This window comes from Bos grunniens, chromosome 10, assembly GCF_055505025.1.
Source record: "Bos grunniens cultivar Pamir isolate PY7600 chromosome 10, Bosgru_T2T1.0, whole genome shotgun sequence".
In the NCBI taxonomy this organism is placed as follows: Eukaryota; Metazoa; Chordata; class Mammalia; order Artiodactyla; family Bovidae; genus Bos; species Bos grunniens.
Window position 1 is genome coordinate 10,696,169 of NC_141174.1, and position 17,545 is coordinate 10,713,713.

Consider the following 17,545-nt stretch of genomic DNA (forward strand, 5'->3'; position numbering starts at 1 on the left):
TTTGGAAAAATGTCTGTTTAGGTCTTCTTCCCACTTTTTGATTGAGTTTTATTTTTCTGGTATTGACTTGTGTGAGCTCTTGTATATTTTAGAAATTAATCCTTTTCTGTTGTTTCATTTGCTATTATTTTCGCTCATTCTGAGGATTGTCTTTTCACCTTGTTTATAGTTTCCTTTGCTGTGCAATAGCTCTTAAGTTTAATTAGGTCCCACTTGTTTATTTTTGTTTCCATTGCTCTAGGAGGTGGGTCATAGAGGATCTTGCTGTGATTTATGTCATAGTGTGTTCTGCCTATGATTTCCTCCAAAAGTTTTATAGTTTCTGGTCTTACATTTAGGTCTTTAATCAATTTTGAGTTTATCTTTGTGTGTGGTGTTTAGAAGTGTTCTAATTTCATTCTTTTACACATAGCTGTCCAGTTTTCCCAGCAGCATTTATTGCAGAGGCTATCTTTGCCCCATTGTATATCCTTGCCTCCTTTGTCAAAAATAAGGTACACATAAGTGTATGGTTTATCTCTGGACTTTCCATCTTGTTCCATTGGTTTATAAGAAGGAAAGTTACATGGCTCAAAATAGCCTGGAGTTAAAACTCCCCTCCAGGTCCTCCTCACCATTCTATGCAAAACAAAGAACTCTCTCAACCGAAAAAAAAAATTGGACATTAAGGCTGATTACGCCCAGCTCCCACAGTCCAGCCTCTGGCCGATCTCCAAAATTCCTTGCCCCAGCCGTTTAAGAGATAACTACTCTGAACAACCTTGGAGAAGAACAGGCCCCCTTAAGACAGTAGCTTTCCACATACATGCCTATATATACTTACTCTTTTCTTGGGTTAGTGCAGCAGCTCACTAATCTGACTGCTGCGCATTCTCGCCTCATTAAAGGGGATCTGTTCCCGTAAAGTGCTCGTCTTGTTCTTTGTCTGAACCTCGCCTTCTCTAACTCCCTTACCCTACATTTTATTTCTGTTTTTGTTCTAGTACTGAACTGTCTTGATGATGGTGGCTTTGCAGTACAGTCTTAAGTCTGGAGGATTGATTCCTCCAGCTCCATTCTTCTTTCTCAAGATTGCTTTGGCTATTCAGTGTCTTTTGAGACAGCCCCTCTTTCTAGCATTGCTATATGTTTATTGGGCACTAAGTGTATAGCCAAGAGAGAGACATCAAAAGACCAGTATTGTGATAGTGAGGTTGAACTTGTTGCCCTGGCAGCAAGTCCAACAGTTATTTGTTTAGATGAGTTTTATCATTTTGAAGAGGTGGAAGACTGGTTTTAAAACTTCCTAGAGAGCAAGGTGGGTGATGATCAAGTCAAGCTTAACTGGGTTCTATGCAACGTGAAAAGGCTAAGATATAGGTTGCTAGCACCACCAGGGAGCTGGAGCATCTACGATTCAATTATTGCCCAAACAAAAGGAGAGCTTCAGAGAGTAATACATCCTTCTTATTTGCCAAAGTACCTTTCCCTTTTGACTGACAACCAAGACCATATTTCTGATTACAGTAGCCCACTCTGACGGAGACAGGGAAGAGGTGGTATCTGTGTGTGTGTGTGTGTGTGTGTGTGTGTGCACCCATGATAAGTATTTAAAATATGCCTAGTGCACTGATCCAGCCTTCTCTAAATGTTTGGTCATGTCTCTCCAAAGGTTTGATCATGAACCTCTAATATTTGTATATTTATAAATATACTATATTATAAATGTATTTCTAAATTACAAACATACTAGATATTTTTAGTATATGTTTTCTAATATAAACAAAAAAATAGAAATGTTTAAAGGATGGGTTAAAAAGTCAACAAAAACAGAAGTTCTGGTATTTTTCTTCTCATGTCCAAGTGGCTCATTCTGTGTACATACTTGGGTGCACTCCTCCTCTCTGGGGCCTGCTGCCCTGGAACACTAAAACATCTTAGACTCAGCCTGCAATTGCAAAGGCAATTCTTAGTACTAGAGGGTTAATAGGAAGTTTTGTGTCCTGTCTTGAGCAAAGTGCACTCATGACTTCGCACTTCCCTTATGTAGCTGATTCTAGCGCTGTTTTGTGATAATCAAGGTGGCTTTGTGAATGCAGACTCTCACATCTCTTGTAATTCCTAAGCCTTTGCAATAATTGTGGGAAGATTCAGATTCATGGAATTGTAGCCCGAGACAAACATTCTTCTTTTTTTCTCCACTCCCCCCTTTCCTTTGATAGTGATAAAACTTCCAAGGCAGTTGTTTCTCCCTGCTTCCCCCCCAACTCACTCCTTTTTTTGCTTAAGGACTCTGAAATAATGATAATATTTACATATTTTTATCATGATTGCTAACATTTATTGTGCTGTGGACTAGTTAAATTCACTGTCCTTAATTGATCTCATTTACCCTCACAACACTACAAAGTGGGTACTGTTAATTCCCTTGAAGAGTTGATAAACATGAGGCTTAGAGAAGGTTCAGTAACATGCCCAATATTGCAATTTTCCAAAGCAAGGCCATGTCAGTCTGACATCAAAGTCCTTTACCTTCTCTGCAGGGTCACAGATTAAGTGGTGAGGATGAGCATGGGGCCAGGAACTCAAGGCAGCATTAGTATAAACCACCCTGAAGCTATGTTTTCTATTATAGACCTTGTGTCCACCCAGGGGACCCTGCTGTTCATATGCTGGATGAAGAGGGTACTGGGGCCAGCCAGGAAAAACGCTGAGTGTGGGTGCAAATCATCTGGAGGAGCTTTACACTCCATTTGCCTTTGAGGTCTTCCAAAAAGCTTGACAGGTCCGAGAGTACAAATAGATCTCTACCTGCTAGAATAAATCTATTGGCATGGTAGGAATTAGTTGTTTGTTGTTTTTCTAACAGATTATTTTAATTTAGGAGCTTTCCTGGTAGCTCAGTAAAGAAACTGCCTGCAATGCAGGAGACCCAGGTTCAATCCCTGGGTCAGGAAGATGTCCCGGAGAAGGAAATGGCAACCCATTCCACTATTCTTGCTGGGAGAACCCCATGGACAGAGGAGCCTGGAGGGCTACAGTTCATGGGGTCACACCAGTCAGACACGACGTAGTGGCTAAACCACCGTTTTAACTTATGTTTACAGCTCAAACTACCACACAATTGCACTCATCTCACACACTAGTAAAGTAAAGCTCAAAATTCTCCAAGCCAGGCTTCAGCAATATGTGAACCGTGAACTTCTTGATATTCAAGCTGGTTTTAGAAAAGGCAGAGGAACCAGAGATCAAATTGCCAACAACCGCTGGATCATGGAAAAAGCAAGAGAGTTCCAGAAAAACATCTATCTCTGCTTTATTGACTACGCCAAAGCCTTTGACTGTGTGGATCACAATAAACTGTGGAGAATTCTGAAAGAGATGGGAGTACCAGACCACCTGATCTCTCTCTTGAGAAATCTGTATGCAGGTCAGGAAGCAACAGTTAGAACTGGACATGGAACAACAGACTGCTTCCAAATAGGAAAAGAAGTATGTCAAGGCTATATATTGTCAGCCTGCTTATTTAACTTATATGCAGAGTACATCATGAGAAATGCTGGACTAGAAGAAACACAAGCTGGAATCAAGATTGCCGGGAGAAATATCAATAGGCTCAGATATGCAGATGACACCACCCTTATGGCAGAAAGTGAAGAGGAACTCAAAAGCCTCTTGATGAAAGTGAAAGTGGAGAGTGAAAAGTTGGCTTAAAGCTCAACATTCAGAAAATGAAGATCATGGCATCCGGTCCCATCACTTCATGGGAAATAGATGGGGAAACAATGGAAACAGTGTCAGACTTTATTTTTCTGGGCTCCAAAATCACTGCAGATGGTGATTGCAGCCATGAAATTAAAAGATGCTTACTCCTTGGAAGGAAAGTTATGACCAACCTAGATAGCATGTTCAAAAGCAGAGACATTACTTTGCCAACAAAGGTCCGTCTAGTCAAGGCTATGGTTTTTCCTGTGGTCATGTATGGATGTGAGAGTTGGATTGTGAAGAAGGTTGAGTGCCGAAGAATTGATGCTTTTGAACTGTGGTGTTGGAGAAGACTCTTGAGAGTCCCTTGGACTGCATGGAGATCCAACCAGTCCATTCTGAAGGAGATCAGCCCTGGGATTTCTTTGGAAGGAATGATGCTAAAGCTGAAACTCCAGTACTTTGGCCACCTCATGCGAAGAGTTGACTCTTCGCATGCAAGAAGAAAAGACTCTGATGCTGGGAGGGATTGGGGGCAGGAGGAGAAGGGGATGACAGAGGATGAGATGGCTGGATGGCATCACTGACTCGATGGACGAGAGTCTGGGTGAATTCCGGGAGTTGTTGATAGACAGGGAGGCCCGGAGTGCTGCGATTCATGGGGTTGCAAAGAGTCGGACATGACTGAGCGACTGAACTGAACTGAACTTACAGTTTATAAGTCGCACCTACCACCAGTCTGTAAGAATGTCTCCTTTGATCTTGCTGACTAAAAGGGAGCTGGACAAGTACTGAAATGAAATCAAACTATTCCAAATTCAGTTGAAAAGAAGTGACTTACTGCATATAGGAGTCGGTGATACCATCCAACCATCTCATCCTCTGTCGTCCCCTTCTCCTCCTGCCCCCAATCTTTCCCAGCATCAGGGTCTTTTCGAATGAGTCAGCTCTTCACATCAGGTGGCCAAAATATTGGAGTTTCAGCTTCAACATCAGTCCTTCCAATGAACACCCAGGACTGATCTCCTTTAGGATGGACTGGTTGGATCTCCTTGCAGTCCAAGGGACTCTCAAGAGTCTTCTCCAACACCACAGTTCAAAAGCATCAATTCTTTGGCGCTCAGCTTTCTTTGGGTGCTCCCTAATTCTTCACAGATCTGGACCTTCTCCATTTCTCAGTGTTGCAGTAAGACATGGTAAATGTGGTGAGGTGTGTCATTACCTTCATCAGAAGAAGTTCCAGGATTGGGGGAGCAACCTACAAAACCTGACACCTGGTTTTTACCTGTTTGTATAAGAGGGGTGAGGCTGTTAGACACTGAGATCTCTGACCAAATGTAACAGCAGGGTTCAGTCCCTTTTAACACTGCTTTAGGATGTCTAGTTTTTCACTGAAGTCCGGACCTTGACTGCACCATTGCCCCCGTTGTGGGTTCAGTGGTCCCTTGGAGCTTATGAGCATCCTGGCTCGTGACTGGGGTGTGTCTTCACGTGGTGACCAGGTGAATCGTGTGTGAGGCTGTGGGGACACACACAGGTGAGACTCCCACGATGGCAACGACGCAGGCAGTCCTGATGAGCGATCCGTCCTGACCACACTGAAGGCGTGTGGGAACTTGCCCAGTGCCCCTCTAGGTAGTCCTGTCCCAGGTCCCCAGGCCTGGCACTGGCAGGACAGAACTGTGCTCAAACCAGAGTCAGGATGGACACCTTCGTTTCTCTTGCCCCGCCTATATGGTCTCCTTGACAGTAACACCAGGACGTTGCTCCTTTTCTTTTTAGCTCCTGAACCAGAAGAGCCCTTTCCACTACTTTGTCACATGGAAGATTGTGATGGGTCAGTAAGCAGAGAGCTTCACAGACTGTCCAAAAGGGCTCAGACCCTGGAAACTCCTCTCAGTTCGCTCCTCTTTGGTGGGCTCTGAAAACAGTTTAAGATGGGAGAGAAATGCAGGAGGCTTTTTCACTATGGAATGGAAAAATAAGTAAAACACGGATTAGGTTAGGTCATCAGGTAGCATCACTAGTTAAGTCTCTGAGATGCCCTGATATTTAAAATGTTAAGAGACTAATTTGTAAAATGGATTGCCAGTTTTTCAGTTTACTGTAGATACTGGAATCTAGCCCTGCTCCCCTGCCTGTGACCTCTGCTGGGGAACTGAAGTTGGCCCCTTCAGACAACAGCAAGGTGTTACAGTGGGATCTCTGCCCAGGTGGGTGTTGGAGACTAGAGCCTTCGTCTCAGACAACATGAGAAGCCGACATCAGAGAGGCACATTAAGGCAGAGAACTGGTGAGCCAGTTGAGTTGGAAGTTTAGTTGTTAGAGGAAGAAGCCAAAAGCACGGATCCAAAGTGCTGAGTGTTGAAGATGCATGGGGAAATGGGTAATGGTAAAACCAGGAAATGTTTAGACATGCGTGCGTGCGTGGTCAGTCGTGTACAATGCTTCGCAACCCTGTAGACTGTAGCGCTCTAGGCTCCTCTGTTTATGGGATTATCCTGGCAAGAATACTGGAGTGGGCTGCCTTTGCCTCCTCTGGGGATCTTCTCGTCCCGGGGATTGAACCCTCATCTCCTGTGGCTCCTTAATTGGCAGGTGGATTCTTTAGCCCTGAGCCACCTGGGAAGCCCAGATGTTTAGAACCAGATTTTAAAAATTTAGAACAGACTAGGTGAAGTGAAGTCGCTGAGTCATGTCCGACTCTTCGCAACCCCATGGACTGCAGCCTACCAGGCTCCTCCATCCATGGGATTTTCCAGGCAAGAGTACTGGAGTGGGGTGATAGCACCTTCTCCAACAGACTAGGTAGGCACACCCAAAATACTGGGGATGTTCCTGGGCCATTCATCAAACTTAAAGTCTGATGCTTGTTTTTATGAGGGAAAAAAAGTGATGAAATATGTTAGCCCATCTTGATAAGCAGGGAGGGAGTTGGCCTGTGAGCTGGACCAGTCATTGGAAGGTGCTCAGTACTGCTTCTTAGTCCCTCTTCAGTTCAGTTCAGTTCAGTTCACTGAATAAAAACCAGAACCTAGTGTGAAGTGATAGAGATTCTGTCAAGTGGTGGTAAGTGGTAGTTTGATGAACTCACTTCTTCACTTTGATATATCTCTGACCAGCATCCAAACATCCCCTCTCCAGGACAATAAATGCTAAGAATGCTAAGGACAGATAAACAGACTCAGACCCTCTGACTCCCCTTTTTATCAGTGTATTGCGACGACTAAGCTTATTTTATCCAAGTTAAGAAGCTTCCCTGATAAGGTTTAAACGAATAACTCCTTTCTCTCACCCATACACCTTCACATATCAGGGGCTGACTTCATGCCGAAAGGCTTCCCTCTGGAAATGTCAGTCATTGTTTAACTTCTTTTCTCCCGCTGAACAGTGCTCCTAAAAAGTTGTGTGTCGAGATAACTCTTGCCAATCTCAAAGGTAAATTAACCAGATTTTAACTTAATGAACAAGCGTTAAGACAATACCAGAGTTACTGAATATTAAAATTAGGACTTGACTTTCAGTTTCATTTTAGGCAGTTGACTTAAACTCACTGAGTGTCAGCTTTCTCAACAAAATGAAGGAGTCAGGTTTTCTTATTTCTAAAATCCCTTCAAGTCAGAAAATTCTATGTTCCTCTTCTTGCTAGAATTGATGCTTTTGAACTCTGGTGCTGGAGAAGACTCTTGAGAGTCCCTTGGACAGGAGGGAAATCAAACCAGTCAGTCCTAAAGGAAGTCAACCCTGAATACTATTGGAAGGACTGATGCTGAAGCTGAAGCTCCAATACTTTGGGCACCTGATACAAACAGCTGACTCACTGGAAAAGACTCTGATCCTGGGAAAGATTGAAGGCAGAAGAAGAGGGTGACAGAGGATGAGATGGTTGGATGGTGTTACCAATTTAATGGACATGAACTTGGGCAAACTCTGGGAGATGGTGAGGGACAGTGAGGCCTGGCACGCCACAGTCCATGGGGTTGCAAAGAGTCAGACACGACTTGGCAGCTGAACACACACACAAATATTTAGGTGCCCACTGATAATCCAAGGCTGGTCATGCAGTACATGCTCTTGTGCAACAGTAACTGTTACTGCAGTAATCTGTTTGTTTTTGCCACTGCTCATAAATTCCAAGGGACAGCTCTCAATAAGTGTTTTGCACTTGTCATTGCATTTAATAAATTAGGTTAACAAATGGGGGAGGAAGATGGCAAGTCTCATCTGCTTTTTTCAAAAATATTATATAACCTTACATTTTTCCCCCACAGAGCTTACTTTTTCTGCAGTTTGGTGGTTTTGATTGCCATTGTAATCAATTAATTTAATCTTTGGGGAACTTAAAATCGATTGTGGACTAACATCAAAAGGGCCCACCATTTCTTTTTTGTTTATATTGGTAAAGGCACTAAGGAAGCTCTTCAGTTCACTTCAGGTCAGTCGCTCAGTCGTGTCTGACTCTTTGCGACCCCATGGACTGCAGCACACCAGGCCTCCCTGTCCATCACCAACTCCCGGAGTTTACTCAAACTCATGTCCATTGAGTCGGTGATGCCATCCAACCATCTCATACTCTATTGTCCCCTTCTGCTCCTGCCGTCAATCTTTTCCAGCATCAGGGTCTTTTCCAATAAGTCAGTTCTTCACATCAGGTGGCCAAAATATTGGAGTTTCAGCTTCAGCATCAGTCCTTTCAATGAATATTCAGGACTGATTTCCTTTAGGATAGACTGGTTAGATCTCCTTGCAGTCCAAGGGACTCTCAAGAGGCTTCTCCAACAGCACAGTTCAAAAGCATGAATTCTTTGGCACTCAGCTTTCTTTATAGTCCAACTCTCACATCCACACATGACTACTGGAAAGGTACTGGAAATTATCCCTGTGATGTAGGATGAAAACCTAACCCTCATCCATGGCTTTTATTTAGCAGCAGCCCAACTCATAACACCTGTGGAGAAGGCAATGGCAACCCACTCCAGTTCTTGCCTGGAGAATCCCAATGGACAGAGGAGCCTGGAAGGCTACAGTCCATGGGGTCACAAGAGTTGGACACGATTTGGCTACTAAACCACCACCAACAACTCATAATACTAAAAGTAATTTGGAGGTAGCGAGTGGAAAAGAGAGTAAGTAAAATGAAGCTGGATTTTGGTTATATTTTAATAAGTCAGTAAAACAGAATTGTGGATGATAGTGTTGTTCTGAAGAGATTTCATTTTGCTTGTTTCTTAGTGGAGAAATTTGCCAGACTTTCCCTTCCCCCGATTGTTTCCAATACCAGCCACACCAGTCACAAGTGTCTTAGGAAAGATCTAACTGTGGCTTTATCAACACAGACTACAGCAAAGCTCTTGGTTTTCTTTCTCTAAGGTTAGTTAGTGGGAGGCATAAAGATACATTTTGACCTTTTGGTATTTCTTTATTTTGTAAGCAATACAGCATTTTTGAAAGACAAAAAGACTACAGATTTAGAATATCAAAAATCACTTCTTACCCCACATATTTGTTTTCACATCAAAAAGCTTTTTAATGTGTTTATATACTTTATATCATGAGCATATATCATTCTAGCAGCAGCAACAACAGTAGGTATAGCAGCCAATGTCTAATGAACACTTAATGTTTACCAAACACAATTCTAACATCTGGATTAATTTTTCCGAGCAACGCTGTTAGGTGGGATTTAATATTTTTCTAGTTTCATTGATGGGAAAGTGGAGACACAGAAGTTAAAACAACTTGCCCGAAGCCATATAGCTAATAAGCTATATGGCTTATATATGGATATGGAATTGAAACCCAGGCAGTCTGACTCCACATTGTGGGCTCTTGTTATTTACTCAGTAATATAGATATCATGATCAGCTTCCATGTGAGTTAACATCATCAACAGCGTCATCATGACTGATGGGATTCCAGTTTAAGGATATAACAGTGGATATAACCAGTCTCCTATTAGTGGATATTTAGAAAGTGAAAGTGTTCTTTAACTCATTCGTATCCGACTCTTTGTGACCCCATGGACTGTAACCCTCCAGGCTTCTCTGTCCATGGGATTCTCCAGGTAAGAATACTGGAGTGGGTAGCTGTTCCCTTCTCCAGGGGATCTTCCCGAGCAGGGAAGAGAACTCTGTGTTAATAGGGGAGAATTTTAAAAATAGTATTTGGCAGTCCTTAGGTTCACTTCAAGAAATGCTTTATTTTCATATGAAAATATGAACCACCATAGTTCACCTCTGTGAACTATGAACCAATTTTGTTTTTCATCTAGAAAAATGCTTTTATTATTTTTTCCTTATAAATGATTTTGTAGAAAACCAAATTCTCATTTTCAGAAATTTGACCTACTACACTACCACCATCCCCAAAGATGGATTTTTAAAACAGTTTGTAATCATGGAAGATGAAGATGCCAAAGAAGAGGTAGCTTTGTAACAGTCTTTTGATACTATTTAATGAATATAGAATCTCTAGAAATTGATCTAATTAAAAAGTTTGCCTCCAGATTTGAAGATGTGTGTGTGTTAGTCGCTCAGTTGTGTCTGACTCTTTGTGACCCCATGGACTGTAGCTCACCAGGCTCCTCTGTCCATGAAATTCTCCAGGCAAGAATACTGGAGTGGTTGCTATTTCCTTCTCCAGGGGATCTTCCCAACTCAGGGATCAAACCTGGGTCTCCCGCGTTGTCGGCAAATTCTTTACCGTCTGAGCCACCAGGGAAGCCCCAAATTTAAAGATAACTTCATTTAAATTGTATTCTGAGTCTGATGCTTCAAAACTGTCTAGAACTTGGTGTGATTTCAAGTAACTTGGCTTAAAACTCTAAGACTTACTGTAAGAAAGTTAAATTATCTTCAGTGGAGACAAAGGCCTTTTTTTCCTTTTTTTTTTTTTTTTCAGTTTGGGAGAGGATGGTAAGTGCTATTTTGGGGACAAAATTCCCAACAGAAGAGAACCCTTTGGCAGCAAGAATAAACAGCTTTGGCTGAATCCACTCCAAGCAAAAAGGACTTAGGGTACATGTGAAGCTTGGGAGTAGTCCTGAGCTCCAAGGCAGAAAGGATATCCCTGGTACAAGGGGTGAGTCAGCACCAGACTGTCTGAGTGAAAATACTGTCCACAAAAGCTCCATAGAGCTGCTTCATTAGAAAGTGATACATTTTGTGATACATCTCCTTCCCTAGGGAGGTTCAGTTACTATTTCAAGGAAGTGATTATATTTTACTTAGGGCTACATTGTTCCCTTTAGCCCTCATTACAACCACCTCACTGTAATAATAATGATAACAATAGTAGTAGTAGTAGTAGTAGTAAAATATGTCCTACAAACCTTGATTGTTTTCTGATTCTTTTCCCTTCATTTTCCAGAAAATAAATCACTTATACATCTACAAACTACACTAATCATTAATTTGAAGGAGAGCCTCCTCTTTAATTTTAAAATGCTTTGAAATTCTTTTGTGACGCTGTACATACAGAAAATACTTTTTGCTCATTTTATTTCTAGGGTGAGTGTGGGTACGTATGTGTGTGCGCGCATGTATTCAGCTTACATTTTCAAACTGATGCTTTCAGTAGAGGTAATCACTATTTGTTTGAATAAATATACTTTGAAAGATGGATGACAGGTAGCCATCCCATCCATGTGTAATTACGTGTCTAATTATATGTCACACTGCTGATTTGGCGTGGCTGGGTATGATATTCATGAAGATTTAGCAGGATGGTAAGAAAACTCAACTGTTTGAATATTCATTTCTCTTTGAGTCCAAATGTCTGGAGGTGGAGACGGTGGGTGGGATGGAGATCCCGATACACATTTCTAAGGAGACAGAGAGAACACAACTGCTCCAGAGCAGAGTTTCTTTTCTCACTCATTCAGTCAACAACCCTTTACTGAGCAATGGCTCTGTGCCAGACACTGATTTGTTTTCCTGGACATTCCTTCATCAGAATCCACTCCTGGCTTTGTAAAGGCCCCACACCCCTCTCCCTTTGCACAACCACAGCAGATGCACAGGGTCTTTACTGAAAAGGTGTGGATTTTTCCTGCCTTGAAACTCAACTTTGCAGCTCCTTCCTTGAAGGCTCTGCAAGAGTGGAGTTTTATTTATAATAGTCTTTGTTGTCCTTTATAAAATAAACCCCAAGATGGAAAAAATATTTTAGAGAAAAAAGAAGAGATTAATATCAGGAGCATTTTCTTATGTTTCTACGGACTTGTAAACATTTTAATGGCTGTGTGTTATTCCACTGTGTGCCTCAGTTTCCTAACATTCACCCCAAACTTGGTTCACAGTTTGGATTCATTTCCTTAGGGTAAGATTACTAAGTCATTGTAAGACCCTTAATACAAACGGCCAAACCATTTTCAGAGAATTTGTAGCAACTTATGGTCCCACTGAGGATCTATTTACTGTTTATATTATAGCACCCTTACCCTCATCAAATACTAAAACTTGGAAAATCTTCACTTTATTTGGGGGGAATTTAATTTTCATTTTTCTTATTGCTAGTGAAACTGAACATTTCCCACGTAGTTATTAGACATTTTTGCTTTCTCTTTCCTGGGTTGTCTATCTGTCCTCTGCCTTTATTTCAAGTTTTTATATTTTCTTATTCACTTGTATATGAAACTTATTTCATATTAAGGATGTTAGCATTTTGTCTTTAGTATTTATTGATCACATTTGGGTAAAAATCCCTCTAATTACATTGTTCACAGTCATATCATGACTTAGAGCATATGGCTTGTTTTGTTCAATGTGATCAGCTTTATATCATTTTATGTAAGAGGTGGTTTTGATTTTTAAAAATTAAGAGTACATACATTAGAGTCAAAAAGAAAAAAGAAACCTATTCCAGAAACTTCTATAAAATAAAGTAGAATGTATAAGAGTTAAATTGTGACGGACCTGGGTTCTCTCAGTGCTTCTGTATTGACGTTTGCATTCTTACTGCATTTAAGGTATGGCCCCCTAGTGGGCTTCTGTGGTGGCTCAGACAGTAAAAAATCTACCTGCAATGTGGGAGAGCTGGGTTCGATCCCTGGGTTGGGAAGATCCGCTGGAGAAGGGAAAAGCTACCCACTCCAGTATTCTGGCCTGGAGAATTCCAAGGACTGTATAGTCTATGGCATTGCAAAGAGTCAGACACGACTGAGCGACTTCTACTTTCTCTGGTGTGCTTACTACAAAACTGTTAAGAGCTGTGCCAGACTAAACACTTGAGATAGGTAATGAACTGCTTAGGAATTTACTGGATTCCAGCTAAAATTCTAGCAAAACTCCCTCGTCCCCATACTCATAGAGGCCCTGAACAGCAGTCCCTCACATGTTCTCCTTTTCCTTTCAGACAATTCCTCCTCTCTTCAGGAGGATGAAGAGGTAGAGATGGAGGCCATCAGCTGGCAGGCCGGCAGCCCGGCCATGAACGGGCACCCCACCACACCAGTGACCTCTGCGCGTTTCCCCAGCTGGGTCACTTTTGATGACAATGAAGTCAGCGGCCCTTTGTCCCCCATCACGTCTCCTCTGAAGCCAGAAACACTGCCTCTCGCCTCTGTGACCCCAGATGGACCTTACAACTCAACAGGGTCATTTAAGAAGAGGGAACGGCCCAAGAGCTCTTTGATGAACTTCTCCAAAGTTCAGAAGCTAGACGTGTCCTCCGTAAGCCGTCCGCCTGCCGTGCCAGAGGCTCCACCGTGGCGGGCCACCAATCCTTTTCTGAATGAGACGCTACAGGATGTACAGCCCTCCCCCATCAACCCTTTCCGGGCTTTCTTTGAGGAGCAGGAGAGGCGAGCCCAGAGCAGTTCTGTGTCCAGTACCCTAGGCAAGAGCCAGAGAGATTCCCTCATTGTCGTCTACCGGGACGCCATCAGTTTTGATGACTCGAGCCGAAACCAGTCACGCTCGGATGCTGTGGAAAAACTCAAGAGGCTCCAAATCGAGGATTCCGACCACTTGGGTGGTGTGACACTCCCTGATGATGACCCGGCCGCCTGGGCTGAACTGGATGCCCACCCAGCAGGCTCCGAGCAGTCCCCACCCAGGGATGGGTGGCCCATGATGCTTAGGATCCCCGAGAAGAAGAACATCATGTCCTCTAGGCACTGGGGACCCATCTACATCAAACTGACGGACGGTGGTTACCTGCAGCTGTATTACGAGCAGGGCCTGGAGAGGCCATTCCGTGAGTTCAAGCTGGAGATGTACCATGAGATTTCTGAACCCCGGCTCCAAAACTACGACGAGAATGGTAGGATCCACAGCTTGCGGATAGACCGGGTCACCTACAAGGAGAAGAAGAAGTACCAGCCTAAACCCGCCGTGGCCCACTTGGCCGAGAGGGAGCAAGTCATCAAGCTGGGCACCACCAACTACGAGGACTTCCTGAGCTTCATCCGTGCGGTTCAGGACCGCCTCATGGAGCTGCCGGTGTTGTCAACGGAGCTGAGCACGGTCGGCCTGAACTACCTGGAAGAGGAGATGACGGTGGACGTCCAAGATGAATTCTCTGGCCTCGTGAGCAAGGGAGACAACCAGATCCTCCAGCACCGTGTCCTGACACGGATCCACGTGCTGAGCTTCCTCTCGGGCCTGGCCGAGTGCCGGCTGGGTCTCAACGACGTCCTGGTCAAAGGGAACGAGGTGGTGTCCCGCCAGGACATCGTGCCCACCACTACCACCAAGTGGATCCGGCTCCACGAGTGCCGCTTCCACGGCTGCGTGGATGAGGACGTGTTCCGCGGCTCGCGCGTCATCCTCTTCAACCCTCTGGACGCCTGCCGCTTCGAGCTCATGCGGTTCCGGACCGTGTTCGCTGAGAAGACCTTGCCCTTCACGCTCAGGACGGCGGCGAGCATCCACGGGGCGGAGGTGGAGGTGCAGAGCTGGCTGAGGATGTCGGCGGGCTTCTCCTCCAACTGGGACCCCCTCACCCAGGTCCCCTGCGAGAATGTGATGGTCCGCTACCCCGTGCCCAGCGAGTGGGTGAAAAACTTCCGCAGGGAAAGCGTCCTGGGGGAGAAGTCTCTGAAAGCCAAAGTGAACCGGGGGGCAAGTTTTGGCTCAGCCAGCATTTCCGGCTCTGAGCCGGTCATGAGAGTCACCCTGGGGACTGCCAAGTACGAGCACGCTTTCAATGCCATCGTGTGGAGGATAAACCGACTGCCCGACAAAAACTCAGGTAGGCAGAGTTCCATCTTCTTTGAGAGCTGCCACACAGGGCGAAAGAGCTGGGATCCAAGTGCCCGCTTTCTCTTCCCCTGCAAAGTGCTGGTTTTGTGCTATGTGAGGGGAATGGTAGTGGGCAGGGTCAGGGGAATGGACGGCCAGGAAGCACAAGTTATTTGAGTGAGGTTAAGTCACAAACCTGCATGACCCAGGTCACTCCATCTTTTTATTCCCCTACCTTCTTCACACTTCTTTCCTGAAACAATGCGTTATTCTTCTTAGCGGAGTTGCCAAGCACATTTCTAAGACAGCTTATGAATTTGTTTTCTGACTCAAAATTTTAGCTGGTGTTGGAAGCTATTTTTTTTTTTTCAGACCCTAGAAGGCTTCTGGGTTTTGAAGAGACATCTGCATCCTGTTGTTGTTATTCAGTTGCTGAGTCATGTCCAGCTCTTTGCCATCCCACGGGCTGCTGCACGCCAGGTTTCCCTGCCTGGGTGCAGGTAAAAGGGCCAGGTGATGGCCAATCGTGTACAGTGTAGGCGGGGAGTTGGATTTATGATTCCAGCAATCCTGTGCAAGGCCCGTCAATCATAATGTCCCAAGCTTAGAGCTGGGATTTGGGTATGGGGAAGGGGCCTCCGGGGGCTTCCCTGGTGGCTCAGATGGTAAAGAAGTCTGCCTGCAATGGGGGAGACCTGGGTTCAATCCCTGGGTTGGGAAGATCCCCTGGAGAGGGGAATGGCTACCCACTTGAGTATTCTTGCCTGGGAACGCCACGGATGGAGAAGGCTGGACGACAGTGCATGGGGTTGAAAGACTCGTCCACGACTGAGCGACTTTGAGAGAGAGAGAAAGGGAGAGAGAGAAGGGGCCTCTGGTCAGACTGAAGACAGCCAGGACATGAAGTCCAGAAGGACTGGAACTCTGACAAAAAGTAAGGGAAGGAGTGTTTGATCAAAGGAGACAGCTCACCAGCCCTTGCTGGCCTACACAAGTGAGCAGGGGTGCTTGTCTGCCTGGGTGAGCCCAAAGGCAATGGCTTTCCTCTTGGATCCGGTGAGATTTGGTGGAATGACAAAACTCGGGAGTGAGCAAACCAGCTTTAATAGTTTTATTTCTTAGAGTAAGTCTGGGCGATCCCAATGGCAGGCAATAAAACCCATGGTCCTTGAAACCACCTCTCATCTCTAATAAACAAAAGTGGGTATTGTGGCCAACAACAACAACAAATATTTGGGAAAACTGTTGGTTAAAGTTTCCCTTATGCAGATATTCTTTATTCCATTCTCCCTGTTAAATCCTAACAACATAATTAGAGTCTTCATTTTCCTGTTGGGAGTGTGGAGTGGCTGTGTTTTACCCTAGATGCCATATGACATGAAGCCAAGAGGCAATACGATCATGTCAGCTCCCCCAGCGAGACAGGCGGGGGACACACACCAGGGCTTTCTGTGTCGACGCTTGGTGTAGTGGTGCAGACTGAAGGGACAATTGGGCTTCTGTGTTTGAGGCTGGACTGGACACCCTGTTGCTAAACGGGCAGGATTTTTAAAGCCTTCCTCTCGGCGCCTGCTCATTCACTTCTCTGAGGCCAGCACGGTATCACCTGGCTGACAGCACCGGGATTTCTGTCTTGGCCCATCTGAATTGATGGCAGAGAGAAGAGGCCCTCACCTCTCACCTCTCCTGTGGCACAGATGCCCCCTGAGAACAGAACCAAGGTCACAGAGGGGAAATCGCTGTTTAACCTGCTGGAGGGGTGACATCACAAAAAACAGGGCCTCTGGTTTCTGTTTACTGGGATTTTCAGCTCTGCAATTTAGTAAGCCTGGATTCAGGTCACTTCCTTATGAAATAACTGGATTTTCAAGCTGGAAGGGACCTGGGGGATGACTTAGGCAAACCTCTTCCTTCCACAGACAAGAAAATTAAGGACCAGGAGTGACCTGACCCATCACATCCAGGGTCTTTTTTTATTCTCGATACCCCCGCTGCCTCTAGCTAGGTCATACAAAACAGACACAAACTTGAAGTAACTTCCATTATGAGCACAGGGATTTGCAGTTTCCTCACATACCTCCTTTGCTTCAAAGTTCCTTCTCTCAAATATTGAAAGGTACCACATGAGGGGCTTTATAAGCAGCAGAGACTGACTGGCTTCTTTCAGCAAAAAGAGAGAGACCGGAAGATACAGGTGGTCTCGGAGAACTAGAGGATCAAGCAGGCTTCAGAAAGGATAATTCTGGAAGGCAGGAGCCCTGGGAGGTGTCCTCAGGCAGCAGCCGTTGGGACAAACCACTGCAAGCCGTTTCGTGTCACTTCCCAAGGCTTGAAGGTCGTGACTGACATGACCACCAAGATGACACACAGTGGGCTGCTGCTGCTGCTGCTGCAGCTGAAGTTGCTTCAGTCATGTCTGACTCTGTGCGACCCTGTGGACAGCAGCCCACCAGGCTCCTTTGTCCACGGAATTCTCTAGGCAAGAGTACTGGAGTGGGTTGCCATTTCCTTCTCCCGAGATGCCGTGCTGGGGAAGAGTATTTCTCAGAGAGAGAGAAGAAAAAAAAACAAAAAGAAGATTGTTACCAGATTAAAAAAGGAGTAGATACAGGATAGGGAATACATCGTCCTCAAGCAACAGCAACTAGTCTCCTTAAGGCTTCCCACGGCAGGAAGTA

The 17,545-nt window shown here is 44.7% G+C and overlaps 1 protein-coding gene across 6 annotated transcripts in view; it reads left to right on the forward strand.

Moving 5' to 3' along the window:
* Window positions 1-17,545, forward strand: part of STON2 (stonin 2) — a 184,652-nt gene that overhangs the window by 151,722 nt on the left and 15,385 nt on the right. For all 6 annotated transcript variants that reach the window (XM_086319352.1, XM_086319354.1, XM_086319350.1 and 3 more), the window contains one exon: window positions 13,039-14,877. In XM_086319352.1, coding sequence (XP_086175478.1) covers window positions 13,039-14,877 — 1,839 coding nt within the window. The remainder of the gene's footprint in view (window positions 1-13,038; window positions 14,878-17,545) is intronic.